This window comes from Narcine bancroftii, chromosome 5, assembly GCF_036971445.1.
Source record: "Narcine bancroftii isolate sNarBan1 chromosome 5, sNarBan1.hap1, whole genome shotgun sequence".
Taxonomy (NCBI): Eukaryota; Metazoa; Chordata; class Chondrichthyes; order Torpediniformes; family Narcinidae; genus Narcine; species Narcine bancroftii.
In genome coordinates, this window is record NC_091473.1 from 35,943,490 (window position 1) to 35,967,607 (window position 24,118).

Consider the following 24,118-nt stretch of genomic DNA (forward strand, 5'->3'; position numbering starts at 1 on the left):
ACCAAAGAATTCTACAGCTAAGATCCAGCCCCTACATCAGGCAATCATGTCTGTGTTCAAGCAGAATTGCAGGTGGGAATTAATTCGTAGAATTATAGATTAATCAACAATACTGGAAAACTATCTGTAAAGCCTGAACATTAAGGAAGTTTGCCACTGAGGTGGGAAGGTCTGGGCAGCGGTCAGCTCTTAATTTGTACAAAAATGCTAGGAGAGGGTCTGGGTCCAGCCATTTCATCACGCCAATCCACTTAGGAAGATGATGAGCCAGATTTTTATGGCTTCACAGATGACGAGGTGCATGAGGTAGAGAGGCTGTTTGAAATGAGCAAAGAAGAATTACACCAGTGATACTCTGATGACGACAAATGCCCAACATATGAGCACATGATGGACTCAGATTGTCCATAATGTAAATATAAAACCAGCGGAGGCAAGGGTACCAGTTTTTGAACCACAAGACGATGATAATGAAGAGCCTCATCCCAACCCCAAAAGTATCTGAAGCACTGGACACCACAAGGATAGCATCCATTGGCTGGAGACCCAAGAGACAGACCACAAAAATCCTCCAGTTCAGAAGCATTCTAGATTTTGTTCGCAGCCAGCAACATGTATTCTTGAATGTTATTGAAAACGTTGATTTTCTTGAACCCCGATTTACTGTGACCCTGCTATTTTCATGTTGCCATTTTTTGGACCCAAATTATCATGTTATAATGGGGTTTCACTGTATTTCTCGTGTAAATGGATGGCAAAGTACCCTTTTAACAAATACAACCAAAATGTAAAGTTTTTGTGGAATCAGAAGGATGCTTCAGCTCTTCATTACCAAGGAAAATAGAGTGAGGAAATATGCTCCATCACGATTCCCACCTTTGCAATTAAAACACAATTTACTTCAAGTCTCTTAATGCTGCAAAAGATGGTCATAATGAACCAAAGTCTTTGTCGTCTGTCTCTATAATCACCCAGTAACACTCACATCTACTACGATGAAATGCTTTGAGAGGTGGTCATGGCCAGAATTAACTCATACCCAAGGATCTGGACCCTCTCCATTTCGCCTACTGTCACAATCACTCCACAATCACAGCAGATGCAATATTACTAGTTCTCCAATCAGCTCTGGATCACCTAGACAAAAGCAACAAATGTAGACTGCTATTTTTTTATATATAAATTGACTAAAGCTCAATCTTCAACACCATCACTCCCTCAGTACTGGTCAACAGGCTCAAAAACTTGAGCCTCTGGACCCTTGACGTCCTCACTGGAAGATCACAGTCAGTACAAATTGAAAACAATGTCTCTTCCTCACTGACAATCATCACCACACCTCAAGAATATGTGCTTATCCCACTGCTCTACTCACTCTACACCCATGACTGCATGGCTAGGCACAATTCAAATGGTGGCTACAAATTTGCTGATGACACCACTCATCGGCAGAATCACAGACGGCACACAGGAGGGAGACAGATCAACTCGTTGAGTGGTGTCAAAGCAACAAACCTGCATACAACATTAGCAAAACTAAGGAACTGATTGTGGATTTCAGGAAGAATTCAGGAGAAAACAAGCCAGTCCTCATCGAGACGTCAACAGTAGAGAGGGTCAAAAACTTCACCATCCTGGGTGTCAACATCTCTGAGGATCTGTGCTGGAGCCTCCATGTTGCTGCAATCATGAAGGCCACTCACCAGTAGCTATGCTTTGCAAGGAGTTTGAGGAGATTTGGTATGTACTCACGAAAATTTCTCCACAGGTGTACTTTGGAGAACATTCTGTCTGGTGCATGACTGTATGGTATGGAGGTGCCAATGTACAGGACAAGAAAAAAAACTCCAGAGCTGTTAACTCAGCCAGTGGCATCACAATCACCAGTCTTCATACCGTCGAGGACGAGAAGCAGTATCTTAAGGAAGCAGCCTCTATCCAGGCCATGCCCTCTTCACAATGCTACCATTACGAAAAAGGTACAGGAGCCTGAAGATGAACACAAGGACATCTTGCCCTCTGCCATCAAATTTCAGAATGGACAATGAACCACAGACACTACCCAATTTTATCTCTTTTCATACACTATTTGTTTATTTTTGAAATGCAGTTTATTGCAATATTTGTATTGTAATGCTGGCACAAAACAACAAATTTTGTGACACATTCATGATAATAAATCGTGTGTGTGCGTGTGTAAAATAATGCCCTCCATGTTTGGGACAATGCTTTTTTTTCCTTTATTTGCCACTGTGCTCCACAGTTTTAAATTTATAATCAAACAATTCACTTGAGATTGAAGTGTACATTGCAGATTTTATTCAAGGTTTGGTTTGACTATGTAGAAATTACAGCAATTTTTATACATTGTCCCCTCATTTCAGGGCACCATTATTTTTGGTACATTTGGCTTCACAGGTGTTTGTGATTACTCAGGCATGTTTAATTGCTTCATTGTGCAGGTATAAGAGAGATAGACTTGCTTTGAAGCTTTTAATCATCTTTGGAGTCGTAGTTGCCATTTTTCAACACGAGGACCAGAATTATCTCAATGAAAGTCAAAGAAGCCATTAAGAGGCTGACAAACAAGAATAAATATGAGACATCATCCAAACCTTAGGATTATCGAAATCAATTGTTTGGCACATTATTAAGAAGGAAGAGCCTACTGGTGATCTCAGTATCACAAAGGGACTGGTAGGCCAAGGGAGACCTCCACTGCTGATGACAGAAGAATTCTCATCATCATGAAGAAAAATCTCCAAACATACATCCAACAGATCAAATACATTATTCAGGAGGTAGGTGTAAATGTGTCAATGACTACTGTCCATAGAGGCTACATTGCAAGATGTAAACAATGGCAAAGGTGCTATGCTTTGGATCTTGGGTACACACTATGCTCTTGCCATCATTCTGATACAGGTTAATCTTGGTTTCATCTGTCCACAAGACCTTTTTTCCAGAATTCAGCAGGCTCTTTTACATCTTGGCAAACACTAATCCGGACATCCTCTCTGTGGCTAACTAGTGGTTTGCATCTTGCAGTGTTGCCTCTTTATTTCTGTTCAAGTCTTCTGTGAACAGTAGTCTTTGACATATCCACGCCTGCCTCCTGAAGAGTGTGTCTGATCTGTTTGAGGATTTTTATTCATTATGATAAGAACGCTTCTGCCATCCACTGTGGAAGTCTTCCTTGGCATACCAGTTCCTTTGTGATACTGATATCACCAGTACGCTCTTTCTTCTTAATAATGTGCCAAACAATTGATTTAGATAATCCTAAGGTTTGGGCGACATCTCTTACAGCTTTATTTTTGATTTTCAGCCTCATAATGGGCTTCTTTGACTTTCATTGGCACAGCTCTGGTCCTCATATTGAAAAATGCTAACTTCAGACTCGAAAGGTGATCAAAAGCTTAGAAGCAAACCGAGCTCTCTTATAGCAGCACCAACGAAGCAATTAAACACACCTGAGTAATCACAAATACCTGTGAAGCCAAATGTCCCAAACATTATGATGACCTGAAATGGGCAAACTATTTATAAAAGTGCTGTAATTTCCACATTGTCAAATCAAAATGTTTACAAATAACCTTTAATAAAATCTGAAATGTACACTTTAATCAAATGTAAATTGTTTGATTACAAGTTTAAAACTCTGGAGCATCTTCGTCCCAAACATTAAAGAGGGTACTGAATGTCTCAGGTAGTCATACCAAGGGACCACAACAATGAGCATCTTAAGATTTAAAATGTTTTATACACCCGTACAGATTTTTATTGTAACTGAACATTGTTCTTGTGTAAAGAACAAAAAAATTTCATTCATTCAGATTGTCCCATCTGTGAAGATTCTGACTTTTGGTATTGAAAGGAGCACCATGTTGACCAAGGAATATGCCAAGTGGATGGAAATAACTTGGCATAAACAGTGCTCCACCTATCCTCATCATCCACTCAGTGCAAATATTTTTCCACATAATCCTGCTTAGCCCATGTTAATGCAGAGAATCAGAAAATAGAAGAACCACTGCTTTTGTCAGCCCCACAAACTGTTAAGAGAACAATTAAATAATATAGAACAGAGACTTGTAGAAACACCGTACATGACCTTCGGAAGGCCATTACCAATACAAAAAAACAATTCTTGACCAAGCTGGAGTCTCATGCGGACACATGGCAGCAGCAGCAAGGCTTTCATGCCATCACTTCCCAAAGGCACAACAAGTAGCATCAGAAATTGTGAAGTTAATAAAATTTGCAGATTCTGGGTCAAGTGCAATACATAAATGTGCTGAAGAAACTCAACAGGTCATGCAGCATCCATATTTAAGGTTAACCATGTCTTTAGATAGGTGGTATTCAGAGATGAAGTTTTGTTTGGTTATGGAAAGAATATCTTTTTCTATACAAGATAAGATGTCTTTTTATGAGTTAAAGTCGACCCCATTCATTGATTATATACAATTTAAATAAGTTTGATTAATTATTTTTTTTTCTTTAAAAAAACTTTTTTTATTATTATTTTTTTCTATATTTTTTTTCTTTCATTTTTCTTTTTTTAGTTTTTTTATTATTAGTTTTTTTTCATTTAAGTTCTTTGTTTTTGTTTTTTTCATATATATTCTTATATAATAAAAAATTTTGGATTAATAATTAATACTTAATTAATATTTTTTTGTTTTTTTATATCTATCGATCTTTTTTTTTAAAAATATATATATATTTTTTAATTATACTAATAGTATTAATTCTTCACTCTTTATCGTGGGGGTGGGGAGGGGGCGTTTAGGGGTTAAAAAGTTTTTTTTTAGTCTTAGTTTTTAGTTGTTAGGGGGAGATGCCGAGATTGGTATTGTATTAACTATGTTACTTTATACTTGTATTACTTTATTTTGTATTTTTTCTGTACGAGAATTACTTACTTTCTTCAGATGTTAAAATTAATAAATGAAGTTTCGAAAAAAAAAAGGTTAACCAAAGTTTTGGACCTTTCCTGGGGCCAGCACATTGAGGCAACCATGAAGATAGCACATCACTGTCCCTACTTTCTTCCAGGTTTGATGAGATTTGGCATGTCATTGAATACTTTATCAATCTTCAAGTGTATTGAGGAAAGGAAACTGAATGTTTGCATCTTAGCCCAGTTTGGAAACAAGATTACCCAGGAGAACACAAGGCAGCAGAAAGGGGCAAATCAAGTCCATCAGGGGAACCAACCTTCTGTCCATTAAATATATCTACATGAGGCACTGCTGCAAAAAGGCAATCAACATCATGAAGAAGCCCCAACACCCTTGTTACACTCTTCTTGCTGTTATCTTCAGGCAGATGGCACAGAAGTCAAACATCCAGCATTGCAAGGTTTAAATTTGGACATATATACAGCATGGTACCAGGCCCACAACTCATAAACCCATGTCACCCAATTACCCTACAAATCCACTACATTTTGAACAGTGGGAGGACACCAGAGCATTCAGGAAAAACCCACGCAGAAAGGAAGGACAGTGACATGCTACCTTTATAGTTGCCTCAATGTAAAGAGCCAGATTCATATCCAGGTCACTGGCACTGTAATAAGTGCTGCACTAACCTCGATGCTAACCATGTCTCCCTTTTTAAGTTCATATTCCCCCCCCACAAGACTACCAGATTCTTGAACTTTACTGCACTACCTAATCACAACTCCAGGTCACACAAAAACTGTCTGCATTACTGTAACATCACATTTTTTTGCACTCTGAATATTTATCTATCCTTTTATATTTATCATCTTTTTTTCCACTTGTGGTGCATCAAGTTAATTTATACTTAAGGTGTGTGTATTTTATGTACCTGTGTAGCCACCACAAAGGCTTAAGTACTATGTACATGTGCACTGATGTATGTAACAATAAACTCTCATCTCCACATTTCGGAAACCTTCCTTTCACCAATAAAGCAAAAAAATACACTCAACTAATGAAATACAAAATGGAGCACAATTTTATTCACGATTTAATTATTGGAATCATCTATTGAATGAGTAATAACTCTCTTGTTTATAAGTTGTGTTCTCAAATGGGATTTAAGGAATGACAACACAAATTAAATCTACATGCCTCCAGGTGTAATATGGAGACAGAAAATACATAAAGATTGGATAAATAATTCTACAGTAATGCTTCATGAAGATCACAAATATTACAAAGGACAATTTTGACTGCCTTCATGGTACCTTACTTTACTTCAATGGGCAACAACTCTTTTCTGCAACTTCTTTATTTCTAGAGGGAGGTCACAACTGATAAGAGAGACAAATCCTTGAGTCACAACCTAAATCGATTTGATCATCTTTCAATGCAATGGAGCAAGCAGCAGAACACTTATTGGTCACTTATTTAGGGGGACAATGAGGGTCAGAATCCCTACTCACCGGGAATAAAACAAAATCAGTAGGATTTCTTCAATGTATTAAAATATTTGTCCAAGAAAACAATCTCCCAGCATGAAGGGTAATATGCATGACACGACATAATTAAGCTTACCTCTTGCTTTAGAGTCTCAATGAACACCTTATAAGTGCCGAGGGTGGGGCAAGCTTGGGACCGTTGTTTGACAACCTCAGTTGGAACTCGAATGAGACATGCAACCTGTGAACAAACAAAAGATAACATCAAGCACAAGTTCAGCAAAGTTATTGCACGCTGGATGAAAAAAGTGAATATTCAAAATGCAAACATAGGCCTTAAAAATAAACAAGCAATTTTGAAAGAAACCCTCCTTTTAGTTTTCTCTTTATAAACACTCCTGACATTTTAAATTACAAGTAGAACATTCAAGGATAAAGGCCTGAGTGCCACTTTGACAAAATAAGAACACTTTCTTTTTCCAAGTAACTTTTATATAAACACTGATTACTCCATAAAATATCTATTTCAAGTACAGGCACTCGCCGATTTACGACCATAATTCGGACTGAAGGATCGGTCATATCTCAGAATGGACATGTCAGAATTGCATAGTTACCTTGTTAGCGCCCTGGGGTCCGCAGGCTGGGCACAGCCATCTTGATTCCTGGGTGCATGCGCGAGTCTTAGGTTGGCACGTGCGCAGTGGGTTCGGATATTAGAGTTCAATTGGCGCATGTTTAAGAATTAAGCACACTGACAATATTGAATTTGCGCCCTTAGGCATGCGCCAAACTCCAATACGCAAATGTGCATGTGCCAACCGAAGACTTGTGCATGCACACAGGAATAAAGATGGCTGCATCCAGCCTTCAGACTCTGGGATGCCAACTATGCACATTTTGGCTCTTATATGCCCTGTATCCCTGTTATAGTTTGTCAAATACAACTTAAACTGCATAAATTTAATATTCTTTTCTTTTTTTAAGATTTTTTTTCTAAAAATTCCACCCCCTTCTCTTCTGAAATTATTTGTTAAGTACATTGGGTTGTCAGACATCCGTCTTTAGGCTGGACAGTCCAGCTTTTAAGCCATCTGTCCTCCATCTGGCTCTACTATGAGCTGGATGTTAATATGTCCTCCATTTAAGGGTGTAGGCCCTGCACCCCCAAATGGAGGACAGATTAAGGGGCAGAAAGGGCACTTACCTGTGCACGGCCATGTTTCTTCTCGCGCACATGAGGGGGAAGCAGGATGGCAGTGCACTAAGTGCCAGCTAGCGCATGCACAATGAGGAGGCAGCGCCACCCCCCCCCCCCCCACTTACAGAATACAACAGTGGCAAGCAAAATCTTCAAAGAACTAAATAGTGAGGCAAGACTTGCATTTCTCAAAGCCAAGCTGGAAATCACCAACCTTTCGAATGACCATAATACACATTTCATATTATACAAGCCAATAGCTCTCCTTTGCAAAAATCGGGCTTGATATTGACCTCTTTCTTTTCAAGGAATCACAAAACTCTCTTACAAATTTCAGCAATTCTGGGAGAAATATAATAATTTTCTACTCTTTGAATAATTAAGATTTGAAGCGAAGTCAACTAGGCCCCTTCAGCTAAAAGTTTGTAATTTACCCCAGATCTCACCACCATCAGTGGTGGGCCATATGGCCCGTTCCCATGCTTCATGACTATGTGACTCAGTCACTTAACGTTGCAGACCATCACATCACTTGCAAGTGTTAGGAAGAGAAGCACTAGTATGTAACTCAGATATTTGTGGAAAAAGATTCTTCCAATCATGTCTTTGAACAATGTAAAGATTCAACTTTAAAAAGGTTCAATTTATACTTTGTGAATAACTGTTAACTGATACAATTTTCATTTACTTCTCCATTCAGAATCTAATGGATTTTGTTTCCACCCAGAGGTTTTTCCAAAGTTATCAATTTCATCACATTGGGAACTCTGCTTTGAATGCAGGTCCTTTCAACTCTGATCACCGAGAATGTAGACCATCACATTGATTGTAGTGGAATAAATTTGGTGTAAAGATTGTAAATTTTCCCTTGTTTTGCACTTGCATATTGTGATTGAATTTTAATTAAAATTAAATAGTAGCTTATTGGATTTCTTAGTGCAAGCATCTTACCTGAGAGTTCTCACAAATGGAGATTGCAAGCGGTTTCCATCAACTTAATGCCCAAGTCAGAAACACACAAAAATCATTTATTTGTTAACCATACCAGTGGAGGAAAGAGTGACAACAATCACAAAAAGAAAGACCACTAAGATCAAGCAAATGTGAGCAGGCTTTTTCCACTGCAGTTAGATGAGATGGACAAGAGGAACATCAGGGAGAATGATTTCACAGAGTGCTGGGAGTGTGAAACAAACCGACAACTGAACTGGTAAATGCAGGCTCAATTTTGACATTTAAGAAAAATTTAGATAGGATAGGAAAGGTATGGAGGGATATGGTCCAGATGCAGGTCAGGAAGATTTGGCAGAAAATAGTTGCAGACATTAGAAGAACCAAAGAGCCAGTTTCTTTGTTGTGTTCGATGGTTCTAAGAACAACTAACAAATGTGGAGAGAAAACTAGCTATGTCATACAAAGCTAGGAACAAATTTGTGTTTGTACATTAGATTTTGGAATGTAATAATATAAGGCGTTCTTATTCACATGTTTGGGGATATTATGGGTGTTTTAACTAGCTAAAAGCCTACACTGGCTGAACATTCCCAAAGAAACAAATGCAAGGTGAATATTTTTTTAAAAAGACCTTCCTCAAAGCATCACCCAAAAACAAAATCACCTATCAAATTATAACACACATTTAATAAGATCCTATCCTTTGAAAATGGCATTATTTCCATCTTGCCAGCGCAGTAAAATACCAAACTTATCAGCTGATCTTTCCAAATACTTTACATCATTGTTGAGTTGAGACTCTTCCCCAAAGGCTCCAATTAACAACATCCCCAAAGAAAAGGCAATGCCAAGTCGACAATCATGGAGTCGCAGAGATATAGCATGGACATGGCCCTTTGGGACCAGAGTTTGCATCGATTATCAGCCACTCCTTCACATTAATCCTGCACAGCAGAAAGCCAAGTAATATCATCTGGTTTAGCTCCAAAAGTAATCTTTGAGCAAAGCACCTTCATCTCTTGTCATCCATGCACTTGTACTCACCTGACCAACACAAATATGGGTTGTCCTCACATTCCAGTGAATTTAGCAAATAGAAACAGAAAACCCAAATCTAGCATGACAATTATCGCATTTGAAGTGTCAAACAATCATGAAATTGCTGGTTGTGCAAAGAAAAGCACATAGTTTTGCAACTGAAGCCTTCAATGAACTTGACGAGCTGAAAATTTGTATTCATAAACCTGCAATGAGTTCATGAATCCGTTACTCTTCCCAAGGATACAATACGTTACCAATTCCCTTAACAGAATTTTTTTTTAAATGAACTAAAGAGAATAAGGAAATTCTTGTGGAAAGGGAAGAAACCAAGGAAAGCGTTGGATAAATTAAGAGGCATAACCAAGGTGGTTTGCAGTTACCAAATTTTAGAAATTATTATAGAGCCACACAATTGAGGTATTTATCAGATTTTTATCAGTCAAGGGTGTTAGAAACAGATGTACCTTCACAGAAATTGCTCGAGACAAATATTGAGAACAAAGAACATTTCTTAAACAACAATGCAAAGTTGGGTGCATCCCCTTACCCTGGGAATACACACAAACACTGGGGCTCACCCAACTTTTATACAGTTCATTTCAGTATAGGGATACCCTCCCCCTTACATTCTTCTGCCTCCTGGATGGGTTTGGCATTAGGTAATCCGGCCTGCCTACGTGCTGTTTCTGTGCACTTGGAGGACCAGGGGGTATCCTGTCGGTGTCTCCTCATGTCATTAACCTCATTGTCCTTATTCACAACACAACCTTGCCCTTGTCCCCATTCACACCTTTCGGACTCTCAGAGTTACAGTTTCTTCATATGCAGAGTTCGCTAATCCTGTCTAGGGTTTACTAATTTAATATGCATAACTTGATAAATCTGTGTAAGGCTTACTAATTATATATGTAGAACTTGGTACTTCTGTCTACGGCTAGGAGATCTCACCCAGACTACCTCAACTTCCTACATTCTATTATTCCTTGCCTCTCCTTATCTTATTCATACGGTGGGATCACTGATCCTGTCGAAAAGACTAGAAGATTCTTATCTTACATAGGCTGACTCTGCTTCCTGCATTCTAATTTTCATGCTTATCCTGTTTGTACTGGCTTCATTCATTTACTCATGTATCAATTTTTGTATCTTCATGTTCATATTTGTATATCAGTTTTTATCATCTCTCACAAGGGCAAAACCAGACTGGACTAAGATAGAACTAAATAAAATAGGCGAGAAGGTACCAGAACATATGCTTTATAAGTGGGATGATAAACTGGTGCAATATAAAAACTCATTTACTTAATGCATGGAAGAAGATCCACTTAGAAAGAAAAAAAAATGAATTACCAAATACCAAAATTATTATTGACATAAAATCCGCTAATTCCTTTTACAATAGATAACCTTTCCTTTAGAGAATGGGAGAGAAAAGGAATCAAAATTGGTGACTTCAGGGGTTTCTACGAGGCTCTAAAGGCTGTGTACTGCCCCTCACCCCAAGTCCAAAGCCCGCTGCACAGCTCAGACGGCAAAGTCCTCCTCAGCGACAAGATCTCCATCCTCAACCGATGGTCAGAACACTTCCAATCTCTTTTCAGTGCCAACCGCTCAGTCCAAGATTCCGCCCTGCTCCAGCTCCCTCAACAGCCCCTAAGGCTAGAGCTGGATGAGGTCCTCACCCAGGATGAGACATATAAGGCAATCGAACAACTGAAAAGTGGCAAAGCAGCAGGTATGGATGGAATCCCCCCCAGAGGTCTGGAAGGCTGGCGGCAAAACTCTGCATGTCAAACTGCATGAGTTTTTCAAGCTTTGTTGGGACCAAGGAAAACTGCCTCAGGACCTTCGTGATGCCACCATCATCACCCTGTACAAAAACAAAGGCGAGAAATCAGACTGCTCAAACTACAGGGGAATCACGCTGCTCTCCATTGCAGGCAAAATCTTCGCTAGGATTCTCCTAAATAGAATAATACCTAGTGTCGCCGAGAATATTCTCCCAGAATCACAGTGCGGCTTTCGCGCAAACAGAGGAACTACTGACATGGTCTTTGCCCTCAGACAGCTCCAAGAAAAGTGCAGAGAACAAAACAAAGGACTCTACATCACCTTTGTTGACCTCACCAAAGCCTTCGACACCATGAGCAGGAAAGGGCTTTGGCAAATACTAGAGCGCATTGGATGCCCCCCAAAGTTCCTCAACATGATTATCTAACTGCATGAAAACCAACAAGGTCGGGTCAGATACAGCAATGAGCTCTCTGAACCCTTCTCCATTAACAATGGCGTAAAGCAAGGCTGTGTTCTCGCACCAACCCTCTTTTCAATCTTCTTCAGCATGATGCTGAACCAAGCCATGAAAGACCCCAACAATGAAGACGCTGTTTACATCCGGTACCGCACGGATAGCAGTCTCTTCAATCTGAGGCGCCTGCAAGCTCACACCAAGACACAAGAGAAACTTGTCCGTGAACAACTCTTTGCAGACGATGCCGCTTTAGTTGCCCATTCAGAGCCAGCTCTTCAGCGCTTGACGTCCTGTTTTGCGGAAACTGCCAAAATGTTTGGCCTGGAAGTCAGCCTGAAGAAAACTGAGGTCCTCCATCAGCCAGCTCCCCACCATGACTACCAGCCCCTCCACATCTCCATCGGGCCCACAAAACTCAAAACGGTCAACCAGTTTACCTATCTCCGCTGCACCATTTCATCAGATGCAAGGATCAACAACGAGATAGACAACAGACTCGCCAAGGCAAATAGCGCCTTTGGAAGACTACACAAGAGTCTGGAAAAACAACCAACTGAAAAACCTCACAAAGATAAGCGTATACAGAGCCGTTGTCATACCCACACTCCTGTTCGGCTCCGAATCATGGGTCCTCTACCGGCATCACCTACGGCTCCTAGAACGCTTCCACCAGCGTTGTCTCCGCTCCATCCTCAACATTCATTGGAGCGCTTTCATCCCTAACGTCGAAGTACTCGAGATGGCAGAGGTCGACAGCATCGAGTCCACGCTGCTGAAGATCCAGCTGCGCTGGGTGGGTCACGTCTCCAGAATGGAGGACCATCGCCTTCCCAAGATCGTGTTATATGGCAAGCTCTCCACTGGCCACTGTGACAGAGGTGCACCAAAGAAAAGGTACAAGGACTGCCTAAAGAAATCTCTTGGTGCCTGCCACATTGAACACCGCCAGTGGGCTGATATCGCCTCAAACCTTGCATCTTGGCGCCTCACAATTCGGCGGGCAGCAACCTCCTTTGAAGAAGACCGCAGAGCCCACCTCACTGACAAAAGGCAAAGGAAGCAAAAACCCAACACCCAACCCCAACCAACCAATTTTCCCCTGCAACCGTGTCTGCCTGTCCCGCATCGGACTTGTCAGCCACAAACGAGCCTGCAGCTGACGTGGACATTTACCCCCTCCATAAATCTTCGTCCGAGAAGCCAAGCCAAAGAAGGAGATAACCTTTCCTTTAGAGAATGGGAGAGAAGAGGAATCAAAATTGTTTTTTTGGGGAAATAATTTATTAACATTTGAACAGTTGAAATACAAATATGGAATAACTCATGGCACAATGTTTGCATATCATCAATTGAAAGCTTACTTAAAGGATAAATTGGGAAACAACTTGAGATTACCTGAAGGAAGCAACTTTGAATATGTGATTACAGACACAATGATAATTTAAAAAATTCTAACGAACATGTACATTAAGCTGCAAGATAAGGAGAATGATGAAATAAACTATAAACCTAAACAAAAGTGGGAAAAGGATTTAAACATAAAGATAAAACGAAGTATGGGAAAAGTTATGTTCTGTAATTATGAAGAATACAATAAACACAAGGTTACGTATGATACAGAATAATTGGTTATACAGCGTATATATCACTCCTCAAATTTTTTTTTTAAATGGGACTCAACATTATCGGATAGATGTTTTCGCTGTGGGAAGGAAATAGGAACAACATTACATGCAACTTGGACATGTGCAAAGGTAAATAAGTTTTGGGAAGAACTAAATCAGATACTAAATAAAATTATAAAAAATAACATACCAAAAGAACCAGAGATGTTTATTTTAAATAACATAAGTAGTAAAGAATTAGGCCTTAAATTGGACAAAGCACAAAAAAAATTAATTATGATAGCAAAAAATGTAATATGTCAACTTGGAAAATGGAAGAGAGCATGAGTATACAGCAATGATACATGGAAATAAATGTATTCCACTGTAAAAAAATAACATATAATTTAAAAAAACAAAGTCACAATGTTTGAACAAATTTGGGAACCATATATGGAACATATCAGAGAGAGCATGCCTACGACCTCCATCCCCTATAATGAAAATGATAAGACAAAACGACTAGATTCAGTCTGTAATAAATAGACGACGCATTTTTCTTGTTTATTTTCTTTTGTGTGAAGATATTGTTTTATTGTATTGTATATATTGAATACTAATGGGTTTTGTGGGGTGGGTAGAGAGAAGGGGGGAAAAGGGGGAAAAAAGGGAGAAAAGGTCACTGTGTAAATTTAATGAGAAACATTTGTGCATATTTTGGTTGACATGATTCACAGTGTGAAAAATAATTTTTTTTTTAAATGAATCCACTCCTCTCCATCAGTAGCTATGTGTCAGGGAAAGCACTTTCCTCAGACAGAAGATAACACCTTCAAACCCAATTCTAGAGTTTGGAGCAAAAAAAATTGGCAAACAATTCATTAATCGGGGTCTGCGAACTGCCCGACGAGTATCGTTCAGATGAAACAGTGGAGACCCAAGTTTAGGGAACAGATTCCATGGAACAATTTCACAGAGCAAGGAAGTTACCTCTATAATTAACCCTTTTCCCCAAAATTATTTCCTGCTTCAAAACAATGCATTTGGGGGTAGATTATTGCATAATTTGCACTGAACTGTGCTAAACACTCATTTTTAAATTGTGATGATCCAAATACAGAGAACATTCACATTGAAATAAGTGCAGAAAAAATTGTCCAGTTTAACATGTGAAAGATAGACATAGTTTAAATATTGTTAAAACCTTAAATTGATGAAAATATTGTTTATAATTGATGAATAAACTTTAAAATGCATACTTCTGGCTGCAACTCAAATCCCGGATCACACATTATAACAAAAGTAGTAAGGGATGAAAACAACTGCAAGTCTGATTTACTCACCATTACTCTGCCTCAATGTCCTTTCTTATAGATTAAAAAAATACCATCTCGTATGCCATAAACTTAAACAAAAATCCAATGATATCTATTTCTCATAACTCACTATTGGACACCCTGGGTGCATGTTAAATGTCTGAGGCATCGCCTTGGAATGAAGAGTTAACCATGTTTATTTTTCATAAACACTGCTGAACCTTCAAAACTTGACCAATATTTTGTGTTTTACTTTCGATTTCCAGCATGTCTGGGTATTTTTCCCCATTTTCATTCAATTTAAATATTACACCCCCTCTCAACTGTTAATTGAATCTTGCCACTGAATGAAAAGGCCAATTTGATCAGTGGTTATCACAATGTAGTCGTGGACTTTCAGCCACCAGATGTGAAATGACGACTACAACTACTTTCAGCCACCCTATTCGACATAATTTAACTGATAAATTTTCTTGCTTCTCATAGAGTAGCTTTATTTTCATCCCTTTGACCCCCAGTTGAGGTTATGGTTTCATTCAAGGTTCCCTTTCCCTTTCTAATCTATTAAAGAGGCCTACAATACCAGTCCTTGCTGCCAAACTCAAAAGTTCTAAATCCAGATATCTAGTTGCAAATCAGACTTCTATTTATTCAAAAGCCTTCTCTTTGAGCTGGTAGCTCTGTTCCTCTCATGTATCAAACAAAAATACAACAGATTCCCAGGGTACTTACATCCAGAAAAAGTTTCATAATTCACCCACATTTTTCTGTTAAAAGAAAATGAAATTAGCATTCTTCACATCGCCAGCCAGCAAAGATATTTTATTTGTGCAACTCTATTCCTCACTCTCTGGCCTTAGGCCCTCTATAACTTTCAGTACCACGTAACATCAGTCCTCTCCTCTCGGCAATGTCAAATAAGAAAATAAAACTTTCGACTCCAAACTCAAAGTTGCCAGCTGCAAAATAAATAATTTCCAAAACTCAGGCCTCAACCCACCTCTGGTGGTGCAATCTGATCTTTTTCAGATTACAATTTGCAACAGCAGACTTCGTTGAAACTAACACAGTGCTTCTATTCTGACCTCAGAAAAAAAAATACAAAAAAAAACATGGGGCAATTAAATTCTAAAAGAAAGCATATGTTCATAGTTGTGACATCACGCACTGGAAGTTGGATTGTTTCCAGGTTTATCACTTTCATTTTGCCATTTTTTTTTAAAAACTGTCTGCTACTGTCATTTTCCTTCTTGCTTCCACACTTTTTCATTGGTCCTCGTTTCCATCTGTGACTGACCCAAGTTTCACCCATTGGTTTATCACTCTTCAACAAAAGGCAAAATTCTACCACAATTTGCCAAGAGACCTAGTGATGAAATCTAAGGTATTCTGCTTCCTGATTGGTTTCTCAATGCATGTTCTGAGAAACCATCCTTAATTGAATTTTTTAAACAAAGTTAAAGATAAAATTGCCTGAGCATTGGATTTTTTTTTGTATTTCTTAAAATTCTGTTGGGTGTCCATTCATCGTTCCCATTACATTTTTTTATTTTCTCATAACAACTAAAACTTTCCATCTACCTGTTTCTGATCCAAGATTCTTCCATACTGCTGCTGTTAAATCACCCTTTATCAGGATACTCGCATTCTATTTGTTTGCCTTTTTAAAGCCACAGTAATGCAGCAATGCGACTGATCTCATTTTTAATCATCAAATTACTTTGCTATTGCAGTCACTATTATAAAGCCATTCATCACTGAAATTAATTTGTCTGTCATGACAATGTTTGATCATTCTGACAAGCCATCCCTAATTTTTTTTTCATGAAATTAACGTCTCCCTTAACTCGTTATTTCTGTTCATCTCTTACTTTAAGTCTTAATTCAATATTGTTGAAATTGCCACATTGCTGTCAGGTTTGGATCATTTCAAATTTATGAATTTTCTCTGCTTGAACAGTTATCCTCACCAACTACAGGTGTATAGGCCAAGCTACATCTCTAGCTATTTAATTCCCAAGGCACACGTCTCAAACGAGCCATGGTTAAGCCCACCTCAAACACTGTTTCCTTAGTACTGGTGCCAATGTCTCATGAACTGAAGATTCATGACTCACAAGCCACTTTAATTTATTTATTCAACTATGAGCTCTTTGATCTTATGTAGCTGGTTTCAAGTCATAACTCAAAGATTATTAACTTTGGTATTATAAGCATCAGAAACTTCACCACCAAATGGTAAAAACACACAGAGCTGGAGAGACTCAGCGGGTCGAACAGTGTCCTTTATGTAGCAAAGGCAGTGATACAGAACTGACATTTCAGGCTTGAGCCCTTCATCAAAGAATGAGAAAATGACAGTGAGCATCAGAATAAAAGAGTGGCAGGGAGATGAGGCGTGGAGAAGGGAGAGAGGGGACAACAGCACTGAAGTGGGGGGGAGGGGTGGTGGAAAGGCAGGGCTCTATAGGTGAAAGAACTGGAAAGGCAGGAAATGGGGGAAGGCGAGCAGGTTTAATGGAAATCAGTCACTGTTCATACCATCTGGCTGGAGGGTGCCCAGATGGAAATAAAGCATTGTTCTTCCAATCTGTGGGTGGTCAGGGTGGGACAATACATAAGGCCATGGACAGAGTCATTGTGGTTGCAGATGGAGAGGTGATGAGCAAAGCAATCTCCCAATCTGCGACCAGTCTCTCTGACATAGAAAATGCCACAAAGAGTGCACCGGATCCAGTAAATATGTGCTCGAGATGTACAGGTAAAGTGTTGCTTAACATGGAAGGTTGATTTGGGGCCCCAGACTATGGCCACAAGTGAAAGGGCCAGAGATGTGATGAGTAGGGAGGAATACATGCACAATGGAATTGCAGAGGGAGCATCTCTGTGGAAGGCCAAAAGAGGAGTGGGAAAGATGCATCTAGTGGTGGGATCCTGTAGTACATGCCGGAAATTCTGGATGTGAAGGCTGGTGGGGTGGTAGGTGAGGATGAGGCAGAAATCCGATCCTTGACAGCGAAGTCTCAACACCATTGCTATCTTCCCCCTCCGTATCCTATTCCCATCCCGCCAGCTCAAACTCGTGTCCTGGTAGGCCTTTGGCACATTCCACAACCTTCCTCATGCTGACAAACTGGCTCACCTCCACACAAATGTCCCGGTCAGGCCCTCAGTGCACCTTCTTTGGGTTGGCTGACAACCCGACTCACCTCCACGCAAATAGCAACAGCAAAAAGAATGTGCGCATTGAGGGGCAATGCCCGTTCTGTGGGGCTAACCTGCGCGGAACTAATGAAGTCTAAGTGATCCGATAAAAGCCGAAGGTGATTTATTTTTAAACATGCAAATAAAACTAAAACCTTTACACAGTAATTTAAAATATTGTGACAGCAAAGGATATAGCTCAAAAGCTGACATTTTAGGTGGAAAATGTGGGGTCGTCCTATACACCAGCATATATGGTCCATACTGGAAACAAATCAAGTCAAATGTTATGCCTTCAAATTAAAGACTGAATATTTTATATTTGTCCAATTATCTTCAGTCACCAAGATTTACCAAGGCAGTGGGCATTTAAGCTAAACACAATTAGAAAACATCAAATTAAAAGAGAATAACTTAAGCCTGGTTAAAAAAAAACTCTTACCCATTAATAACTACCAACTTCTAAGACATCATCTTTGTATGTACATTTGATGAATAAATAAATCACTTTGGTCCAAATATTAGAGATAAGTATGAATTCAACTGAAATACAAAGGCAATTTATTGTGTCAGACAGCACGGAACAGACCCTTTGGCCTAACTTGTCCATGTTAACCAAATTGACACTCTGGGTGAGTCCCATTTGCCTGCATTTGTCCTCATCCTTCCAAACTCTTCCTATCCATGTATCTATCTAAATGGCTTTTGAATGTCAAATTTGGTCTCACTTTTACATTTTTGTCTGGCAGCTTATTCTAGACAAGGACTGAGTGAGAAAATTACCCCTCGGATCCCTCTTAAATCTCTCCTATTAACTTTATATTAACAGTATTAAAGCTATGCCTTCTTGTTCATCATAAAGACAGTGAGCATTCACTTTATCCAAGCCCATCATGATTTTATAAACCTCCATGTGATGACCACTTGGTTTCCTACACTCCAGTGAATAAAGATCAAGCCAATCCTATTTCTCCCTATAACTCAAACCCTCTTGTCCTGTCAACACCCTGACTAATCTCCTCTGCAGTTTAATATTCTTCTGATAGCAAGGCAACTAGAACTTACACAATACTCTGAATGAGCTCCCAACTGCCAAATGAAAGCAAGCAAACTAAATGCTTTCCTCGCCACCTTGCCCATCTGTGCTGCCACTTTTTGGGAACTGTGCACCTGTACCCATTGTGCCCCAGGAATGTACAAGTCTAATCCTGACAGTTTTGAAATATAGTATTAATTTTTATTGATGGCAAAGGAAATAATGCTGCAATTCATTCCTATACAAGGCAATAGCACATTCCAAAGTCACTATAAATGCAACGATGACCCAGGGAAGCACTGTTCCCTCTAAGTTGTGCGTGTGTGCTCGTGCTCATACATTTTGCAACCAGTGCACAAAGGGTATTAATGTGTGCTCAAAAGGTTAGTCCCTAAAATAATGCAGCAATTCATAATTATACAATTTCAAGTTTATATTTGCACAAGCATTCAATACGCACATATTTTTGTCACAGGAAAAAAATTTGCACAACACATTGACGATAAAAAAATTTGGAACTTCACAGGAAAGTCCATTGAAATTTACAAAAATGAACTGCAGTCTCAAAGAGGAGAGATGAAAAATCTGAACACAATATAAATCATTTTAAATCTTGCAATGGAAAATTTTGTAAATGTCAATGATTGTACATCGCAAGGTGGTACTGGAATGAGTCAATGTTATTAACTTGAATATCGAGTTGGAAATAATGGAAGATTTTGTGATATCTTCGTACTTTGTGATAAAGAAAACCACACGGACTTCTATCATACAAGAAACAAAATATTTCTGTTGAAAATAAACCTACATTGCAAGTGTGGATGACAGAAGAATTTTCATCATAATGAAGAACAATTCCCAAACACCTGTCCAACAGATCAGAAACACTCGTCAGGAGGCAAGTGTGGATGTGCCAATAACTACTGTCTGCAGAAGACTTCATGAACAGAAATACAGAGGCTGTACAGCAAGATGCAAACCACTAGTTAGCCACAGAAACAGGATGGCCAGATTACAGTTTGCCAAGAAGTATTTAAAAGAGCCTGCAGAATTCTGGGAAAAGGTCTTGATTCAGAGTGATGGCAAGAACAAAGTGTGGAGGCATAAAGGAAATGCCCAAGATCTAAAGCATATCACCTTATCTGTAACAGTGGGTGGGCGTGTTATGGCCTCGGAAGATATTGGCACATTTATCTTCATTGATGATGTAACTGCTGATAATGGCTGTAGCAAAATGAATTCTGAGGTGTAAAGAAACATCTTATCTGCTCATGTTCAAGCAAATACCTCCAAACTCATTAGACGATGCTTCAGCCTACAGCAAGACAGTGATCCCAAGCATACTGCTAAAGCAACAGAGGAGTTTTTCAAAGCTAAAAACTGGAAAAGCCTAATCTAAATCCAATTGAGCATGCCTTCCATATGCTGAAGAGAAAACTTAAGGGGACAAGCCCTCGAAACAAGCAGGAGCTGAAGATAGCTACAGCAGAGGCCTGGCAGAGCATCAGCAGAGAAGATACTCAGCATCTGGTGATGTGTATGAATCACAGACTTCAATCAGTCATTGCATGCAAGGGATATGCAACAAAGTACTAAACATCACTACTTTCATATACATACCATTGCTATGTTCCATTTTGTTTAAAATGTGCTGTAATTTAAACATGGTCAAACTAAAATGTACACAACTACCCTTTAATAAAATCTGGAATGTGCACTTTAATCACACGAATTGTTTGGTTACAAATTTAAAACTGTGAAGCGCAGGGACAATTAAAGAAAAAAAGTGATTTTGTCCCAAACATTATGGAGGGCACAGTAGGTGCAAATTTCATAACTGCTTTCCTTTCAGCTTGGTGATGCAGTTACACATTCAGGGGAACATTAAATAGACTTTAGTGCATGTATTAAATAATCTAAGCTGCACACAAGAATGAACGACAAGCAAAAAAAAGGAACCAAACTTCAAAAGGAATACGAAGGTTATTTTTCATATACAATTTATTAAGCCAGAAGAATTCATTGAATAATTAATTGAATACAAGTCGTCTAGCAGAAACTAAAATTCAAGAAATTATCAAATTTATATTCAGAGTACATACCTGACTTCACATATAACCCTGAGATATTTTTTCCTGCGGGCCAGGTAGAATTTTGACTCATCAGTAGTGCAAATTGTTTTCAAGAAGATGTATACAGAGAGAAATGTAAGCAAACTGATTATACAAATACATACAGTAATGAATAATGTACAAAGCAAGAGATCTGAAATGAGTCTCTGATTGATTGAATCCATTGTTTGAGTCTGATGGTGAAGGAGTAGCAACTATTCGTGAACGTGGTGGTGCGAGTTTTGTGGCACCCACACGTCTTTCCTGATGGCAGCAGCAATAATAAAGCATGTCCTGGGTGGTGTGGATCTCTGACTGCATTGTTCCATATAGATATTCTAGATGATGGGGAAAGTTTTCCCTGTGATGTACTGGACTGTGTCTATTACATTTTGCAGAGGAATTGGTGTCAATCAGTCCCAATAGTAGGTTGTGATGCAGCCAGTCAGCACACTTTCCACTGAACATCTATAGAAGTTTGCCTCTGCAAACACCCGAGGAAATAGAGAAGCTGACATGTTTTCTTCATTTTGGGCCCAAGAAAGGTCCTCCAAGATCGTGACTCCTAGGAATTTAAATTCATTCACCCTCTCCACCTGATTCCCCCAATGATCACTAGTTTGCACACCTTTGGTTTTTCCTTCCTAACATTTACAATCAGCTCCTTTGTTTTTATGACATTGAGTGAGTGGTTGTTGTTAGCAAAACATTCAGCCAAGTTTTCATTCTCCCTCCTTTATGTCCCTTTAAATAGAGCCAATTACCACGGTATCATCTGCAAATTTGTAGATAGTGCTGTTATCTTACTGACCCATGCAGTCGTATGTGTAAAGCAATTAGAGCGGGGGGCAAAGTATGCAGTCCTGTGGTACTCCGATACTGATCGAGATGTCCTTGCAAATCCACACAAAATGGGGTCTGGAGGTGTGGAAATCCAGGATCCAATTAAATAGTGAGGTATTGAGGACGAGGTCTTGGAGCTTGATAATCAGTTTTGAGGGGATGATGATGATGTTGAATACCAAACCCTAGTCAATTCAGAGCATCCATGCTGACTAGGTTTTTCAGGCTACTGTTCAGCGCCAGTGAGATAGTATCCGCCATTAACCTGTTCCTGTGGTAGGCAAATTGGAATGGATCTGCACCAACACAAAAAACATAAAACCAAGTATTATCAAGTTCTATGAAGTGAATTTCATTGAACAAAATTCACTGATAATTTCTGAAAAGAATCAATGATGTTTGTATTTAATGTTCGATGATTGGTAAACTCATTAATAAAAAGGTAATCATCCCGAGAAATGTCCAAAAACATTATACCTATCCTTCCAAGAATAATCTGAGTATTTCCATTCCATCTCCACAAAATTATTTGAAGCCAAAATTTGGCTTAAATAACTTAGGTTTAACAAAATGTTTTAATTACTTCTTCACAAATATCTCTTTCAAGGGGGTTCAATCTATTACTTAAATCTCCTCGTCAAATCATGGCCAATTAAATCATGAATAACATTCATTAATAAATGTAAAATTACCCGCATTTAATAGGAAAATGGATCGAGTTAAACAGATACAATTTATCACATAAAACAATCTGCTGGAGGAACACTGTGGGTCAAGCAACATCAGTCGGAGTGAAAAAGTGGCCGGGAAAGATTCCAACCCAAAACATCGACAATTCTTTTACTCCTACTGATGCTATTAGACCTGACAAGTTTCTGCAGCAGATTGTTTTTTGATCCAGACACATTTGCAGTCTCTTGAGCCTCCAAATAAAACTGATTATAGAATTAATGTAACAAGCACAGTTCATGAATTTTAGAATTATTTAACATCAATGAGGTGTTATCTATTAATGGCAAATGGTTATTTGCCAACTGGTAGATGAATTTTTGCTGTGTTTATATATTTTTGTAACCTGACAAGTCAATAGCTAAGAATGTGTCCATATTAAAAAAAAATTAGTTTGTTCTGCTTTTGCTGGTGTGATCGCAGCTTTCACAATTCTTGAATCTCATCATAAATTTGCCATTTCCAGTCATTTTTGTTGCTTGCCTTGACCTTCCAGTGGAGAAGGAAGTCGATGGAGATCTCTGTTTGATGTGCATTGCAGAGGATCGAGTGACTTCCCTCTCTAGAACCTCGTGGATTGCAGAGAATCACCTGACCTCCGTCTGGAACCTGGTCAGAAGTCGCATCACCAGCCATTCGAGGTTGGACTCCAGCCACCCATTGGTGCACATCTTACTGTTGGCTCATTTGAATGATGCAGAATCATCATGGCCCAGACGTCAAGCTCCGAACAATATCAACTCCAACACGTGCGATGCTTCTCTCTGCTCTGTGATCTTGACTACAAATGCTTAACTGTGGACATCGCTGGAGGAGTAGCTGGTAACATGAGCAATACACTAGAGTGGGACTGTCGCATTGTTTGACAGTGTAAAGTGCAGTGCAGGGAGTGCAGGGAGCTGCACCCCCCTGCCCATTGGTACAGGGAACCAAGAGTGTGCATTCAAGTCAGTTTTGTTAAGAGTGTGTTATTAACCATATATTACATAATACTGAGCTGCACCCCGAGGTACAGGAATTGGGAGTGTCTGCTGAAGTCCCTGCATGAATACGTGCAGGAGAGTTTGGTAGAGTAAGCAGCCAATGTTACTGAGGACCCTTGCACCCAATATGCCTGCTTACACTGTTATACTTTTTGTCTCGTACCATGTAGAAGATAGGTGGCCACCAGTGTTGGAGTCCAACGTGGATCTGATGTGAATGCCTGTATAGCTTTTAAGTAGTTAGAGTGATTGAGTATCATTTGACATCTTCCTTTGTTTGATTCCTGTGTGAGCTATAAAGTTAACTCTGATTGTGACACGTGTCCAGATTAGTCTCTGTGAACCCACCAAACCTGAGAATGAGAGAGTCCACACTGTCAAAATAGAAAAATGCACAACGGAACAGTAGGGCAGACAAGAAACATTTATAGTCATGCTAGCAGAAATG

General features: G+C 39.2%; 1 protein-coding gene across 6 annotated transcripts in view; it reads right to left on the reverse strand.

Moving 5' to 3' along the window:
* Positions 1 to 24,118, reverse strand: part of slc25a26 (solute carrier family 25 member 26) — a 289,265-nt gene that overhangs the window by 229,667 nt on the left and 35,480 nt on the right. For all 6 annotated transcript variants that reach the window (XM_069937121.1, XM_069937116.1, XM_069937115.1 and 3 more), the window contains exon 4: positions 6,534 to 6,638. In XM_069937121.1, the coding sequence (XP_069793222.1) occupies positions 6,534 to 6,638 (105 nt within the window). The remainder of the gene's footprint in view (positions 1 to 6,533; positions 6,639 to 24,118) is intronic.